Source organism: Carlito syrichta, unplaced genomic scaffold (assembly GCF_000164805.1).
Source record: "Carlito syrichta isolate Samal-C Ts95f unplaced genomic scaffold, Tarsius_syrichta-2.0.1 Scaffold303058, whole genome shotgun sequence".
Lineage (NCBI taxonomy): Eukaryota > Metazoa > Chordata > Mammalia > Primates > Tarsiidae > Carlito > Carlito syrichta.
The window spans coordinates 264,754-281,036 of NW_007247154.1; the positions used below are offsets into that span (position 1 = coordinate 264,754).

The window sequence follows — 16,283 nt, forward strand, 5'->3', positions numbered from 1 at the left end:
GGGGGGGGGGGGGGGGGGCCGGGCCCCTGAGGGCTTGGGCTCACCAGGCCTGATGCCCGTCAGAAGGGAGACCAGGCTTTGGGAAACAGGCTCCTTGGGGTAGGCTGGCTCCCTCCTCGTGGGTGTGTGGGCTGCTGGGCATAGGCGGTGTCCTGTCCCCTCCTACAGGCATGTAGGCATTGGCCTGTGACGCCTCCTCTCTGCAAGGCCTGTCACGCCATCTGCGGGAGGTGAGCTGCCAGAGACGGCCTTGCCTCTTCTGGACGTGTGACTGCTCCTGGCTCCCCTGACTCAAGGGACCCCAGGTCCCCTTTCCCCTCTCACCGGCAGAGCCTAAGTGTTCTCTTCAAAACCCTTCTGGTGGCCCAGCCTGTAATCCCAGCACTTCGGGAGGCCAAGGCAAGTGGATTGCCTGAGCCCGCGGGTTCGAGACCCACCTGGGCAACTTGGCAAGACCTTGTCTCTACAATAAATCAAAAATTAGCCGGGTGTGGTAGCGCGTGTCTATAGTTCCGGCTACTCGGAAGGCTGAGGATCGCCGGAGGACCGCCGGAGCCCAGCAGGCCAAGGCTGCGGTAGCTGGGAGCGGCCACTGCACTCCAGTCTGGGTGACGGAGTGAGACTCCAACTCAAAAAAAAAAAAAGCAAAGAAACAAAACAAAAAGCCCTCTGGCCTCTCCTGAGCTCCCATGGTGGAATGGCCTCTCAGCAGGGCCCCTCCTTCCTGGGGGCTGCTGCGTTCTCCTCTACCCACCCCTCCCGACGTCGAAGGGCTGCCAAGCCTAGGGCATTCATTTCTGATGCTCTCTGAGCCCCCAGATCCAGATCTTGCTCTCAGATGGGCCCCCCAAAGGCACTATTTCACGCAGCAAATCACGACACAGTGACCTTCAGAGGGGACGACTCCCCCCTGCAAAGGGCAGCAGAGCAAGAGGCTGTCCAGGCCCCTGGGTGGCGGCTGGGCTCCCTGCGATCTGTGTGGCCCGTGCTCGCTCCCTGCCCAGGCCGTCTGAGAGTGGGACCCGCCTCCTGCTGGGGCTGACCTCACTCTTGGTCATCTTCCCTTTCTGCCTCCAGACCTCAACTCCTTCCAGCAGACCTCCAAGTGGATCGATGACGTCAGGACAGAGAGGGGCAGTGACGTCATCATCATGCTGGTGGGCAACAAGACGGACCTCGCTGACAAGAGGTGGGTGCCAGGGCGCCTGACGTGGGGGCACATGGCGCCAGGGGCACGTGGTACAAGGTGTCATGCGGTGTGGGGTCACGTATTGCAGGGGGCACATGGCCTAAGGGGGCACACGGTGTGGGGTCGTGCGGTGCAGGGGACACATGGCGCTGGGGCCACGCCCTCCGCTCCTCCCGAATTGCCCCCGGACAAGGCATTCTGGTGCCGTGGGTGGGGTGTCTGTGCTGCTGACCTGTTCCCATGCATCCGAGATGGCCCTTGAGACACTGGGAGCTTGGGGAACACCAGAGAGACTCCCACCTACAGATGCCTCACTTCTGAAGCCCTACCTCCCATGCTGGGCAGGGGCATGGCACCGCCACCTGCTGTGTGCCTGGAGTCCTGCCTGCTAGGCCCTGCAGTGCGTGGTCTGCTGTCCTGCTGTGGCCCCAGCCCCAGACACCGCGGTGCCCTCCGCCCAGTAGCTGCTGACCCCGTGAAGGGCCTGCACCAGGGGCTGGGGGTGTGAACACACCAGGGCCCAGTGTAAGCATGTAGAGTGTCCGCACACCACCCGTCTGCCGCCCCCTCCACAACCAGCGGCCTGGTGAGAGGCTGTGTCTGGCGTGACGCTCTCCTGAAGAGACTTCTCCATAGCCACCCTCCAGTGCCCGGGGCCAACTCAGACGCCACTTATGTACATTTGTTCACTCATCCTGGCAACCCTGACTTGGGCAGATGAAAGGACAGGCCATGGGCTCCAGCAAGCATCTCCTGACCACCAAGGGATAAGCTGAATGAGGGCCTGTCTTACCAGAGTCCTGTCCGTGAAGCCAGGAAAGTCAGGTTTTAGTCGCAGGTCCTTTGCTGAGTAGCTCTGCAGTCTTGGGGTGTCACTTTAAACCTCGAGGTTCTCACTCAGAAGGTGGGACTGATGATCCCGCCCGAGAGGCGCTGTGTGGTTCCAGGCTCTCTGCACACACAGGCACCTGCAGGGCAGCCCGCCTTGGGGCCTGCTCCGAAGCCGAGAAGATGCCATGCGAGGAGTGGGGAAAGAGGCGAGGGTCCTGCCATGCTCCATGCCCCTTTTCCCAGTGGTTGGTGCCCTGCGAGGGACTCCGGGGATCAGGGCCTGTCTTGAGGCTGACCGAGGTCTTGGTGGGTGGGCCCCTCCTCATCTCAGGTGACCCCCGCCTCTGCCAGGGGCTGCTCCTTTGCTGGACTGATGTGCTCTCCCCCCAACCCCTCGTCTCCAGGCAGATAACCATCGAGGAAGGGGAGCAGCGCGCCAAAGAACTGAGCGTCATGTTCATTGAGACCAGCGCCAAGACCGGCTACAACGTGAAGCAGGTGAGGAAATGCCCGGTGCCGCTCCCTGGCATGGCTTGGCCACGGAGGCCCAGGCACGGGTTCCAGGTGTGGTCAGCCTCAGGCTTGGGCCCGCCTTGCGCTGAGGGGCCAGTGACTGGGCTGGGGCAGGCAGCCAGAGCACCCACAAACCCGCCAGAGGGGGAGCGTGCTAACCTCAGAGCTGGGAGAGCAGGGGAGTGGGAAGAACCACTGCCAGCAGGATGTCGAAAGGATGTTGGTCCGCAGCCATCACAGCAGTCTCAGCAGGCTGTCAGAGTGGCCAGCCACAGCTTTCAGGTGGCCCGGGGAAGGTGTTCCCTCCCTTCGAATGAGGGGTACAGGAAATTCAACCCTATCAGCCTTTGGGGTTCGTGCCTTGTGCTTGGTAAGTGCTGGGCCGTGGAGGGCAGTGTGGGCTTGCTGGAATGAAGGCGAGAGGCATGGTGAGGGTTGAGCCCAGGAGCGGAGGGGGGCGGGCTTGCCTGGTCCCCAGGGCCCCAGGCAGGCCATGGGTGGATTCTGCAAGTCAGCGGGCTGCGTGGAAGGCGCTAGACCTTCACCTTCCCTAGCCATCAACCTACTGCTAACACTTCTTCAGTGGAGAATGGAGGCGGCAAAGCTCAACCATATCCGCAGTGCGTGCCTGCGGCCTCAGCATCATGGAAACTGCAGGTGTCTCCTCCCACCTTGGGGCTGCGGGTGGCTCGAACTTTGTATACATCACTGCTTCCTCATCATAGTCATTGCTAGACCCACTGCTGGGTCCTGCCGTTCAGTGCTTTCACAGGGAGGCCCAGATGTCAGCGTGTCACAGATGCGTATCTTGGCGAGGTTTATTTCGGTCCTAAATGGTTTCCTTTATAATTCTGTATAACTGATTTTACACATGTCAAAGCAGTCCCAGGCTTTGCCAAGCTGCCAGAGGGGTCCTGGGCTCACTAAAGGGTGAAAACCCCCGCCGCTGGGTACCAGGGGGCTGGACAGACAGAGAGGAGGGAGGGCATTCTACACAGGGGGCACAGCGCCAGCCAAGGCGTGGCAGCAGGCCGCCTGGTGTAGGGAGAGGATGCTGGGTGGAAGGCTTGGGGTCGCTTCTGCCCTGACACCTGCATTGCCGGGAACACTTGACAAGCTGCCCGTGTGGCAGCCATGGCTCACCCTATGTAGACAGTGCTGGTGGCAGTGGACAGAGTGGGCTGGCCGAGCCACTGGGAGAGACTGGGGAGAGGGACACTGTGGTGGCATTAGGTCCTAAAGCTCCAGGACTCAGTACCCCCTGCCCACCCTGCCCCAACTGGAGTGCCCTCGGCATGGCTCCGTTCACTCCCATCTCCTTCCCGGCCTCCTCTGGTGTGAAGCCTAAGCTGTCATGGTCCCCCCGTCCCCTGGAGACGCTGCTCTTTGGGAGTCCCTGATGGAGAATCATGGGAAGAGGGAGGCAGAGGGTAGCACCAAGGGGTCTCCCTCTAGGGCAGGTAGCAGCTGCCCCGGTGATGGGAATTAGGGAAATATCCATGTCCTGCTCCCAGAACATTCTGGAACCCAGATCGTTGTGGAACTAAATATGGTCCGTTCAAACCCTGTGTGATTCAGAGAAGTTTCCAGGCAGTGCAGCCTCTTGGACACTAAATCTGACCCCATCTGACCTCAGAGCAGCCTTCTGAGGGGCAGTTTGGCATTTGGCAGGAGCTATGGCTGCTTTGGCAGGCAGGCAGGCAGAGCAGGGCCACCTGGGAGAAGCCATCATGGAGTGCTCAGGAGGGATGCCCCAGGCCTCCAGATCCTCACCCCCTTCTGCCTGCCCCACACAGAGCCTCCTCTGCTGCCCACACCCCGCCAGGCCCACCAGCAGCTCCCCCTGTGAGCCCTCACTGCCCGTGGTCCTGTCGCCCAGCCTGGGGGTCCAGGGAGTCCGGGCTGGGCTCTGGGCCAAGCCATGAAGGCTTCCTGTGTCTTCGGAGAGCCTGTGCAGTGGAGGGTGTCAGCCAGGGCTGTCGTTCCTTCTGCTGGTGCTGGTGGGGAGAGGGGAGAGTGTTCCTGGACTCGTCCGTCCAGGCTGCTGTCACAAGCCGTCGTAGATGGGGTGGCTTATAAACAACAGACACGTATTGCTCACAGCTCCAGAGGCTGGAAAGTCCACAGTCAGGGTGCAGGCAGGCTCTGTGTCCGGCGAGGGCCCTCTTTCGCCTGAAAGGTGCCTCCCGCTGCCTCCAGGCATGGTGGATGGGTGGGCAATCTTCCTCGGGTCCCTTTCACGGGGCGTCAGCCCCACTCGAGAGGGCTCCCTGCTGATGGAAACACTCCTAGCACAACTGCGTGGGGGACTAGTTTCCAACATCAGGTTCCTGGGGGAACTGGAGCAGTTAGAGCCTTTGGTGCCTTGACCTTCTGTCTTGTCCTTGTCACCTGCAAGATTCCATCTCTGCCAGCACCCCACCCACCCTGCCCAAGTGCGCGCGCACGCGCGTGCGCGCACACACACACACACACTTTTCACCATACACTCGGACTCACACAGGAAACCCACATGAATGTATATGCATACTACATACACTGCTACACACAATACACACGTTGCACTTACACGTGCGCACGTGTAGCCACACAAGCCCACAACGTCACGTCCACACTCCCGTGCCCCTCACGCCCTAGAGAGCCTCCTCCCCATGGCTGTGTGGCCCTGGCTCCCCGCATCCAGCTGCTGCAGCGCTGGTGGTCCCGTGGCATTCCCTGTGAAAGGTCATCGTTCTTGGCTCCCATGGCTGGTCCCCACCATGGCCGTGGACAGAAGCCTGCCTAGGGGTCTATGGGGGCCAGGGCCGGGGGTGGGGGGTAGAAACTTTTCTATACCAGAGGAGGCCCCTGCCACGACCCTGTGGCCAACGTGCCTGGGTAAGGGCTGCAGCTTTGCTTTTTCCCACCACACGCACATGCTGGGAGCTGAGAGGCACACCTGAAGGGAGGCAGGCGCAGCCCCGGCCTCTGGGTCACCATCCGTGAGCACACGGAGGGGAAAGCCTGGGTGGGAGAGGGTGGAGACCGGCCAGGAGCAGGGGCTCACACGGCCGCGGCGTCTCCTCACCCCCGCAGCTCTTTCGACGTGTGGCCTCGGCTCTGCCTGGGATGGAGAGCGTCCAGGAGAAGAGTAAAGAAGGGAGTATCCTTTCCTTTGGCGTGTGAGTGGGAAGACGCACAGGGGAAGCCGCTCGTTCACTTCTAGTCCAGCGGACAGGCTCCGGCTGGGCTCCGCCTGGCCTTCCCTGGACGGCTGTGGACGGGCCGAGGCTGAGCCCTCCGGTCTTCAAGCCCCTGTCCTGCTCTGACCATCTGTGCTTCTTCCAGAACGGCAGGGAGAAGTCAAAGAGCTATGCGCGGAGGGGTGGGGGAGGAGAGGCGAGTGACAGTGTGCCTTGGTGTGTATGTCTTGGACACAGGGAGAGTGTCCGCTGCCGGGAAGGCATCTCTACCCTAAGGATGTGAGCCCTAGTCTGCATGAGGCAACCCTTTCCACTCTGACAGACGCCTCCTTCTGTGTCCTGCCTCTCCCAGGGCCCAGCCCCGCACAGCTCTATGGGATACAACCATTCACACAGCTCAACCCAAGCCCTGAGGTGACACCTAGACGCCCAGATGGGGGCTCAGAGAGGTAGTCTGGCTTGCCTGATGCCACGCAGCATGTAAGCTATGGAGTTAGGGTTCACCCTCAGGCTTGCTTGCTCCACAGCTAGCCCTGTTTCATTCTGGGACACTGTCCCTCAAGGGGCATTTGAGAGAATCGGGCGAGAACTGGCTCGACAGGTGAAGGCCTTGCCCACAGGCAGGCCTCCCCTACACCTGGTCAGATGCCCTGCCTGAGTCAGCTGCCAGAGACTGGCCCTGCGTCCCCGGCCTGCACCCTTTAGGACAGGAAATGTCCCTGAAAGCCGCCTTCCAGCCTCCCGCGCTCGGTCCCGTGGGCCTCTAAGGGTGGACACACACAGCAAATCCGGGAAAGGCCCAGAGAGGCCAGGGCACCTTCGGGCTGATGAGGACGGAAGCAAAAGACACGAGCGGCTGAATGTCGGGAGCTGAAGAGCGTGTGACAGCAGGGCTCCATCCCTCCCCGCCTGGGTAGGGGCAGGGTGAGGCAGCACCCTGGGAGCCTGAGGCCTCAGCAAGGGGAAGCCTGAGGCAGGCCGGGGAAGTCGGGTCCTCCAGCCTCCCTCCAGGAGCTCAGAGCAAACTCGAGACCCCACGCCCTACACCCATCAGGCTTACCAAGGACCAGGTGCCCTGGCTGTCCATGGGGTGTCCCCAGAGGACGAGCAGTGGCTGAGAGAAGTAAGTCTGAGGACTGTCTCCTGCTGGGTCAGTCATGAGACTCCAGTTACAGAGAAGGAAACTGAGGCTTGGAGGCCTGTCAAGGGCATCCCACGGTCTCAGTAGCAGAGCCAGGCTCCAGACCTCGGGAGAGAGCCCCCAGGGTGTCACCTGTCACGTGAGGCCCCTTAAGATTCCAGCAACACTCAGCAGCCAAGCTAAGATAAGAGCCAGCCAGGGGAGAGGACGCCGATGAGATGCGGCCCATGGAAGGAGGGGTGCTCACCTGCTCTCACCCAGCCAGCTCAGAAGGCGCAGTGCCCAAGTTGGGTGAGTGGTGACTGTTTCGTTCACTTTCTCCCAGAGTCCCGCTGTGGGGGCTCCAGGCGGGGTCCACGCAGGTCAGGCTCTGAGTGAGGGTGGCCGTGAGCCCAGCAACCTCATGTGCCTGGTGTCTCCCCAGCTACTGGTGACCTTCGGCCCCTCGAGGAAGGGGCAGGGCAGGTCGCAGGCAGACCACACGGGCTGATGTGGTCTGTGTCCCTTTGTCCAGCGGTGGGGTCCCGTCATCGAGGCGGACCTCCCCCTTCCTCTCACCCTGGCCAGGAGGCCCAGCGAGCTTCAAGGCAGCCCCCGGGATCCCGGAGGGACAGATGGAGGTAGCCACTACCCTGTCCGTCTCCACCGCAGGGTTGTGCTGGCACTTCTGTTTACCAGCGGCACAAATCCTGAGGTTCTGAATGTGCGCTTTGGGGTCCCGTTCAGGACTGGATCCAGCGTCAAGGACAGGCACACACGTGCTGCTTTGTGGCGACATGCACACTGTTCACCCTTGGCCTCGCTCGCTCCGCCCGGGGTTTGGCAGATGGGGCTTGGGGTTTCCCAGTGAAGGTGCTGCGCCCGCCTCTTTACATCCAAGACGGGAGGCCCCCTCAGGGCTGCTCTGGCTAGCCCATCTGTCCCGCAGGCCCCCCCACGACTGTTCTTCTGTCCCCTCAACAAAGGGGGGCCGTGGGGCCACAACATGGAAGAGCCACGGGCGCTGCCTGTGTGCGCTGCCTGTGCCGGCCATCTGCCCCCGCTTTCTGCCCACCCAGTAGGCCTCCGTCTCGTGGGCCCTGGGCTCTTTCTGAACAAGGCTGGCATTTGCGAAGGGACAGTAGTCAGGCGGGCGCTTCATGAAGGCTTCTACGCAGGCCAGGACGGCGACACCCCCACTGGACAGAACGTGCTCGGGGTCTCACAGCTGGCTGATTCAGAGAGGAACCGAACCCATATGCATGGGTCCCACAGCCATGGCGCTTGACCGAGCTGTGGGGGACAGAGAGGATAGGCTGCAGTCAGAGACCCGCAGGGTGGGGGAAGGCATGCCCAGCGGGGGAAGGCGGGTTTGTAACAGGCTGTCTGGGCCCGCCTGTCGCTGTTTCAGGAACCAGAGGGAAGACGCTGAGGGTGGCCTGTGATGGGCCACGCCTGACCCAGAGAGAAGAATGAGGCAGGTATGCTTTGGCCCTGGCTGCAGGAAGGTGCTTGTCAAAGCTCTGAGGCTTATGGGAGGCTTCCCCAGTGAGCTGCCTCTGGGAATTCTTCCCCATCATTTCCAGCCAGTGAGCAGGCCCTGAGCACTGCGTTTCAGCAGCACTGACATTACAAGGAAGCCAGTGGCCTGTGCTCTATTTACATTTAAATTAGTTAAAATTCAAGCTGGACGCGGTGGCTCACACCTGTCATCCCAGCACCTTGGGAGGCCAAGGCGAGAGGATTGCCTGAGCCCGCGGGTTCGAGACCAACCCGGGCAATTTGACGAGACCTCGTCTCTACAATAAATCAAAAAATTAGCCGGGCATGGTGGTGCGTGCCTGTGGTTCCAGCTACTTGGAAGGCTGAGGCAGAAGGATCGCCTAAGCCCGGCAAGTTGAGGCGGCAGTGGCCTTGAGCATGCCACTGCACTCCAGCCTGGGCAATAGCATGAGAGTCTGACTCAAAAAAAATTAGTTACAATTCGCCCAAAGCCCAGTTCCTCCTATGTACTAGCATGGAGGGCTCTGTCGCCCACGTTGCTAGTGGCTGCCTGTTAGCAGATACAGAACACTTTCACCATTGCAGAAAGTGCTATTGGACGGTGCTGTTCCGGAAGTCTCGGTAGAATCGGTTTCCCGGGTGTCTGCATTGGGAATCTCCCAAAGAACTTTTAAAAATACACATCCTGGGCCCGTCCCCAGACCTACTGGGTAGGACCCAAAGAGGCTATTTTTAACAGTTTCCCAGGAGACGTTGATGCAGTCCGCTTGAGAACTGTGCAGTGTACGAATGTATTCCGACTTAAACTGCACATGAGAGGCTTATTTTGTTTAAACCATAGTCAGGTAACTTCGATGTTGGACAGAGTGCAATGCTGTAAGAATGGCCCGCCTTCCAGCCAGACCAGTCATCCTGCCCTCCCTGAAGATGGTGGCATCTTCAGATGTCTTTTGTTGCACAAGTGAGGGGCTGGTGGGGGGCAGGAGTCACTGGCGTTTAGCGGGCAGACTAGGGATGCCCCTCACATCCCGTGTGCACAGGGCCACCTCCCCAGCCAGGAATCACCCAGTGGTGTTGAGGGAGAAGCCAGTCCTCGAGGGACCTAGCTTACCGTGTCATCTGAAAGTCTAGCTCCAGGGTTTGCACCCAGGCGCCTCGGCTTCCTTGCCGGGTGTTTTACTCGCCCTCACGTGGGGTCTGAAGTTGAAGCAAGGTGATGCATTTGCAGTGCTCGCACGGAGTGTGCTCAGTCCCACCTGGCATGGCTTCACAGGAGAGGGCAGAACGTGTGAATCCCGGCCGTCGAACAGGAATCCTCACAGGTGGCGAGAGGGCGGGGAGTCTCACTCCTAGAATGAAGTGCTCAGCACAGGCAGAGGACTGAGAGCAAGCAGAGGCTGTTTTTTAGAGCAGGGGAAATCGGGTCGGTGGAGCCTTGGTGTGTGATCCGGGGAGGGGTGGGCTCCCAGAGTGAGAAGTCTGCAGAGGAGTGTGACGGGACTGTCACCAGAGCCGGCTTTGGGAAGTCACCGTGCTGAGAGAGAGGGCTGGGTGGGCTCAGAGGGGTACCCGGAGAAGGCCAGGAGGCCCCAGTGAGTCCTGTGCCCAGGCCGGCATTTTAGGAGAGAACTGAACCACCAGGGCCAGCACGGCCGTGGAACCACGTGGCAGAGAGAAGCGGCAGGCGTGATTGGCAGTGGGTTTGCCAAAGGCAGAGGTGTAGGGAGTCGGGGTGGGCTTGCCTGACTGGAGTGGAAGGACAGGAGGGGGACTGCAGGGAGGGCGGTTGCTAGGTATCTGTTTACTTATTTATTCTCTGCTGTGGTGTAAAAAGTACGCGTGTACATGTGGAACACACACATGCATACACCCAAACAAGATAAAGTTGTATATTTGCACACACATGGGGAAAGTAAAGGTAGGAAAAGCAAAGTCGGAGATAAAGTCATATTCAAAATACGCAGCATGGCTGCATGGTTGTTAGAAGTGGCCAGAGAGTTAGCTTTGCGCTTCCTAACAGCCAAGGCAAGGTGGGAGATGGAAGCTTAAGGAGGTGCGGGACAGTTACTTTCGCCGAAAGCCCCTCTCCCGTTGTCCTCGGATGGGAGCCACTAAAACATCCCTGGGATGCCAGCAGCAAGTTCCATGGCGGGGCTTCTTATAGCCCCCGCCCCACCCACTCACCCCGTCCCAGTGCATCCTGCAACAAGCACCAAAGCCCAGTCCAGGAAGAAGTTTCTGTGAGGTGCCCAAGGGCCAGGTCCTCAGCTACAATTCAGAGGTCTCAGTTTTGCTCTTGAACCTGGTGAGGAGGGCAGAGGGGCAGCCTGTGCACATCTGGCATCTGTCCTGGTGGTTCTGATGCGGGTACCCATGGGACGGGCTGGAGAGAGGCCGTGCTCAGTCCCGTGGATGTGGTTTAACCATCCGCGGGATCCAAGCGGCACACTCTGACTCAAGCCTCGGCTAGAGGCAGGGCCCTGCGAGGCCCACAGACCCCTGTTCTGAGTGTCAGCCTGGCAGGCCCTTCTCCAGTGCCCTTCGGGGTGGGGCTGTCAGGTTGCAGGGCTGCGGCCGGGGCTAGGAGCTGGCATTCGGGCACTGGTCACCGGGGAGGCTCCTGCCAGAGGGACCCCCTGACCTTTGTGTGGATGGCGATCCCACAGCCCAGGCCGAGCTCTGCTTGGGTGGACAGGGGTCAGGGAGAGGCGGGTAGAAGCTGGGACCTCTGCAGCCTTCCTCCCTGCCAAGCCAAGAGTTCAGCCCCTGGGTGTCTGCAGGGGGAGGGAGCCGTGGCAGTGGGTGCACGGGGTGTGAGCCCGGGCGGCGGTCTCTCTGGTCATCTTCCTTAGCCCGGCCGCCTGCAGTGATCGACATCAAGCTGGACAAGCCCCAGGAGCCCCCGGCCAGCGAGGGCGGCTGTTCCTGCTAATGCAGCCGCCACCGGCCGGCTTCCACGAAACTCCTTGCTTGTTGTGTTGCTTCCTATTGGTTAGCTTCCTAAGGGGGGCGGGACATGAGTTTACCAAGATGGGAGGATTTTTTTCTTTTCTCTCTGTCTCTAGGAGCGGGGGCGGGATGGGGAGGGAGGCTGGGCATCAGGGGTCACGTCACTCTTAACAGCTGTTACTTAAACAACTATTTTTTGGTTTGGTTGTAATATATTGTACTTTATTAAGATTGCCAAAAACTGTTAAAATTTAAAAAAAAAAAAAATTTAAATCATGTGTATACAACTTTTTGCCAGATAAAAATGTAGTCATTTTTATTTGACAGACGTACTTTTTTGTTTTTGTATATTTGTAAACTTACAGAGAACCTTTTCCACACACCTCCTTCTTCCTGTCCTCTTCCTGTTTGTCACCTCCGCCTCCCTCCCTCCCACCCCAGCCCAAGAAATTACAACGATCCACTGAGCAGTTTAATTAGACTCCAGTCCGGGGCCATCTGGCCTCACCCTCCAGGCTCTCCATGGTTAAATCCAACACTGACTGATCCTGGGGAGGGAGCTCTGATTTGGTCCACGGCAGGAGGGGGAGGTCACAGAGGAACATGTGACCTTTCCCCTTCCCTGAAAAGCCTTGATGGGAGTCAAGGGCACAGGCAACCTTGTGTCTTCCGTGCCCTCAGTGACCAGCAGAGCAAGAGGCCACTGGAAGGATGGGGTGCTGTCGGCATGGAGGGCTCTGGGTGCATAGTTATGGACCAGGGCACCGTGTGTACTTGTCAGAGGGTTTAACTGACCCGTCCAGTGGTCAGTACCCAGAGCTGGGCTGGGTCCCAGAAACGCCTTGTATGACGCCGGGCAGCGTGCCACCCTGCAGCCTTCCTCCTGGCATGTCAGGGAGGCGGGAGCCATACCACACAGACGTGGGCCTCTGGGACTGGGGGAGGGAGAGTTGTCTGCAGAACCGTCAGCTTGAAAGACACATGTTCTCAGAGCCTCGGTTGCTAATGTTGAGTACTTTCTGGAGAAGCTGATTGGCTATGTTTCGCCCCACTGGCATGGCGCAGTTGAAATCTCTGCACATCCCTTTGTGGATATTGTGGCTGCACTGTGGTCACCTGAGGATATGCTTGAGGAGGAGTCTCCAGAAGGCTCCCGGGGCTCTCCTCCAGAAAGCCATCCTTGCTGATTTTGACTCATTCCTAAGAGTGGCTTAATCCCGAGCACTGCAGAATCTCTAATGAGAACTCTCCCTTCTCACAAAGGGTTATAGCCCACTTGGCCAGTACTCTGGGTAGACCCAGACTCACCGCCCCAGGGCCGCACAAAGCCACGCAGTGGGCAGTGCGTCTGGCTAACACCTAAGCCCCGTGCTCGCCACTGGCCTTGGCTGTTCCCCCGGGCTGCGGGCGGGCATGTCATCGATGGGGAGTGGTGGGGTGAACCCCACCAGGTCGTCGAATGCATTTGTGGAACTTCTCAGAAACAAATCCAAAATGGCAGTAGAGTCCGGCCGGACTGCCGTCTGTGCAGCGGGCCTGCCGCACGCCCTCTGCCCGGGAGGCTGCAAGACAGCTGGATTTGAGAGAGAAGTTGATCTGCAGGTGACCGGGAGAGGAAGCAGGATCCCACTGAGCACCTCTTCCAGAAGGCGAGGACCAATGTCTGAATGTGATTCAAATGTCATGTGTTTAGTTTTATATGTGTGTACATAAATATATATAGAGATAGACTTGTGCATACACCTTCCACCAACACATCCTCACACAGAGATACATGTGCTCAATGTATATTTTTGTTTTTCCTGCTCTCAAGTTGGAACTTGTATTGTGATAACAGTTTTGGAAATTCAAAAGTACTGCAACGTGTTGAAATAAGAACTACTTAATATTGTCAAATAACTTGTGATTGTCTTGCCATCAATAAAATAATGCATAGATGTGTTCCACTTCAGGCAAAAACAGCCCACGGGAATATCTCCACCAAGTCTCCATGTACTTATATGCACGGGTGTCCAAGCCTGTGTGGGCCAGCCCCCCCCCACCCCGGGCACACCCCCAAGTGGTGCTTGTGGGAATGCAAAGTGCTTACTAACCTCACGAGAATTGACAGGAGTCCACGTGACAGCATCCTGCCTGGCTGGCAGTGAGGGCCATCGCGTGTGGCCTCTGAGACCGCCTCACTTACAGGGATCTGCACGGGGTCTCTGAACGACTGTATGGTGGATTTTTATTTTCTTGCCACTAAAGGTAGCCTTTCTTAAAGCGTCTTATAAAACAACACCAAAACTCGGTTCCCTTCTTGGCACACACATCCGAGATCCCATGGACCGAGCAATGAGAGACCTGGCAGCGGCCATCTGGCTTGCTGTGGCTGGCCTTCGCGAGTCCTGTCTTTCCTGCATGCAGCATCCTCTTGGGCCCAGGCTCTCCCCAGCCCCGTGGCCTCAGACTGAGGGGACTGCCTCCTTCTGTCCTATCTCAGGAGTGCTGTGGCTCTGCTTTCCATCCCTCCCTCCCTGCGTCTGGTAAGGCAGCCAGACCTCATCCACAGAAGTGTGTTGGCTCCTTGAGTCTGTCCTAGCAGGTGCCATCGCCGTCCTCTTGCTTGAAGGTAGGTTCTTGGCACAGAGCTAAAGTTCTGTAGTGTCGGGTGCTCTTGAAGATGTCACAAAGCTGCCTCAGCATCCCAGCAAGTGTTGCATCTTTGCTGAATCCAGATCAGTTAGCCGAGGGCGAAGGGAAGGATTCCTTTTAGAAAATGTAGTAAATCAACCCCTCTCCCCAAAGAGCAGGCCTGACCTAGCATATGAACAGGATCTTCTTCTTTTGGCCCCCTATTTGGGGCAGGGGAGGATCTCAAAGAAAAATCTATCCTAAAGCTCCTGTTCTGCAGGCATCAGATGAATTGAGTGTCAGATGGAAGCAGCAGCTAGTGGATTTACAGCTGCACACATGCACTAACAGGAAGGTGCCCCATCAGCCTGTCGAGGGCTCCGTGTGGCCCAAGACTAGTCTGCTTGGTGGTGTAGACAGCAGCTTCCTTTGGTCAGGGGGCTCCTGCTGTCCCCCTCACCATGTTCTTCCTGTCGCCATTTTGTAAACATTCTGTAATGTCCCTGCTTGGAGGAGAGCTGGAGCTGGGTTCGTTGAAGTATCTTGGGCAGCAGAAACAAGAACTGAAGGGGTGGCAGCTCAGTGCTGGTGATAGCTCAGTGCAGACACATCAGGGCGTAGTGCCCCCATTGTCCTGGTGGGAGCCGGTGCTGGGATGGCACCGCTGGCTTCGGCGTCCTGAGGATAACAGCCTCATTCCTTCACAAAACAGAAGGCAGGATGTCAGGACAGTAGACCAGGTAGCCGAGGCCTGCGAGGCATGGCTGAGCCAGGCGAGGGGCCGCTGAACAGAAGCATGTCCGTGTGCGTCAACCAAGCAGGGTTGTGTGCTCACAAGTTTCCAAACTACCTCTCCCCAAAGAATGTGAGGCACTGTCACCCTGCCACAGCGGAGTGAGGCGGACGTCTCACAACCCGTCCTGTTTCACAGGCAGGAAAACAGGGAGGGGTGACTTGCCTGTGACGACCACCCAGCGAGCAGGAGGTGATCAGAACCTGTGTGTTCCCATGCTCCCATCTGTTGCTGACTTGTGTGTGAGCAAGTGTGACTCCAACCTTACACGTCAAGGACTGCCGTGCATGGGTGTGTTCCTCAGACCATCCGTACTCTGGTTAGGACAGTAGGTTCTTCCCAGCGTGTCTAAGAGAGCTGGGAGGGAATACTGGTGCATTTGCCCACCCCCCTTGCAAGGAAGGGCCAGTGCCCGAGTCTACTTATTGTCTTGGGCACCCACTCAGATCAGGGCACCCTGTGAATCTGTGTTTGAACAAACTACTTCGGTATTCCAAAACCTTGGGATTGCAAGGTGCAGACTCCTGTATGGTTGACACTCCCAGCAGGGCACGGCTTCATCAGGAAATCCTCGGAGCGGGGGTTCGGAAGGTTCCTTCTGGAGGCGGGACGCCTCCACAGCATCAAAGGCCGGCCTGCGTCTCGCGGTGTGTGTCCATTTGCCCCTCACTTCCCCTCACCCATCCCTCAAAGTGACGGGCACAGGGGGAGGGGCACAGGGTGGCGGTTCCGTCTGGTATGGGCTCGGAAGGCATAGCGGCCATATTGACTTCACATTAAACTGTGTAAAATGTGGAAAAGACTCAGCATGTTGGTCAAACAATAAACTGTCCTAATTCTCAACACAGAGCTTCTTGTCTAGTGGTTTCTAAGGGGAGCAGTCATATCCGGGGGGTTCAAAACTTCCTCCAGTGCATGCCCCACAAAGACCCTCGGTCTCGGTGGTGTCTCCCAAGGCCTCTGATACGTTCTCCTCATCTGGCTGTCCACCAACTCCCAAGGGGGAAAGAGGGGTCACGCTCATGAGAGGAGACCCACACACATTCCTGCCATCCCCTTCTGCCTAGAAGGAGCCTCCAGAAAGGGGGTGGTGTTTCTCGTCATCCCCACTCTCTCCTTGCCTTGGACGGAGGGTGATGAAGGGTGGGTGTTGGGGCTGGATCTTTTGTCCTGGTGATTCCAGAAAGATGTTTCAAGGCAAGAACATAAGAGGAACCATCATCGCCTCCAACGTTAAGCTGCCACGCACTACCCCAGCCTCCGATGCCAGTTAGGAACATCCCTGAGGGGTCCCTTTGGGCCTCAGCCATCTGTAGATGCCCAGAAAGCCAGGGCAGTTCCGGGCCAAATCCAAAGAGGACACAGAGGCTGAGATTAGGAGCAGAATTACCCTAGCCTGAGAATGCTGGGGATCTCAGGATTCTGCAAGTCCAGCTTCTCGGATTACCAGAACACCCTTCCGTCTGCCGCCTCAAGGAAGCCATCTCTGATTAGAAGAGACGGGAAGTGGATGTTGCCACCCACCTTATTTTTTCTGGCTGCCAGTTGTAACAAGTGAGGGTGAGCAGGTACGGGGCGAGGAGGCAGAGG

The 16,283-nt window shown here is 58.3% G+C and overlaps 1 protein-coding gene across 2 annotated transcripts in view; it reads left to right on the plus strand.

Annotated features, from left to right (window-relative positions):
* RAB6B (RAB6B, member RAS oncogene family) overlaps positions 1 to 15,542 on the plus strand; it is a 42,674-nt gene extending 27,132 nt beyond the window's left edge. For both annotated transcript variants that reach the window (XM_008057559.2, XM_008057560.1), the window contains exons 4-7: positions 1,078 to 1,189; positions 2,425 to 2,518; positions 5,609 to 5,675; positions 11,206 to 15,542. In XM_008057559.2, the coding sequence (XP_008055750.1) occupies positions 1,078 to 1,189; positions 2,425 to 2,518; positions 5,609 to 5,675; positions 11,206 to 11,270 (338 nt within the window). In that variant the 3' untranslated portion in view covers positions 11,271 to 15,542. The remainder of the gene's footprint in view (positions 1 to 1,077; positions 1,190 to 2,424; positions 2,519 to 5,608; positions 5,676 to 11,205) is intronic.
* Positions 15,543 to 16,283: the final 741 nt, after the last annotated feature.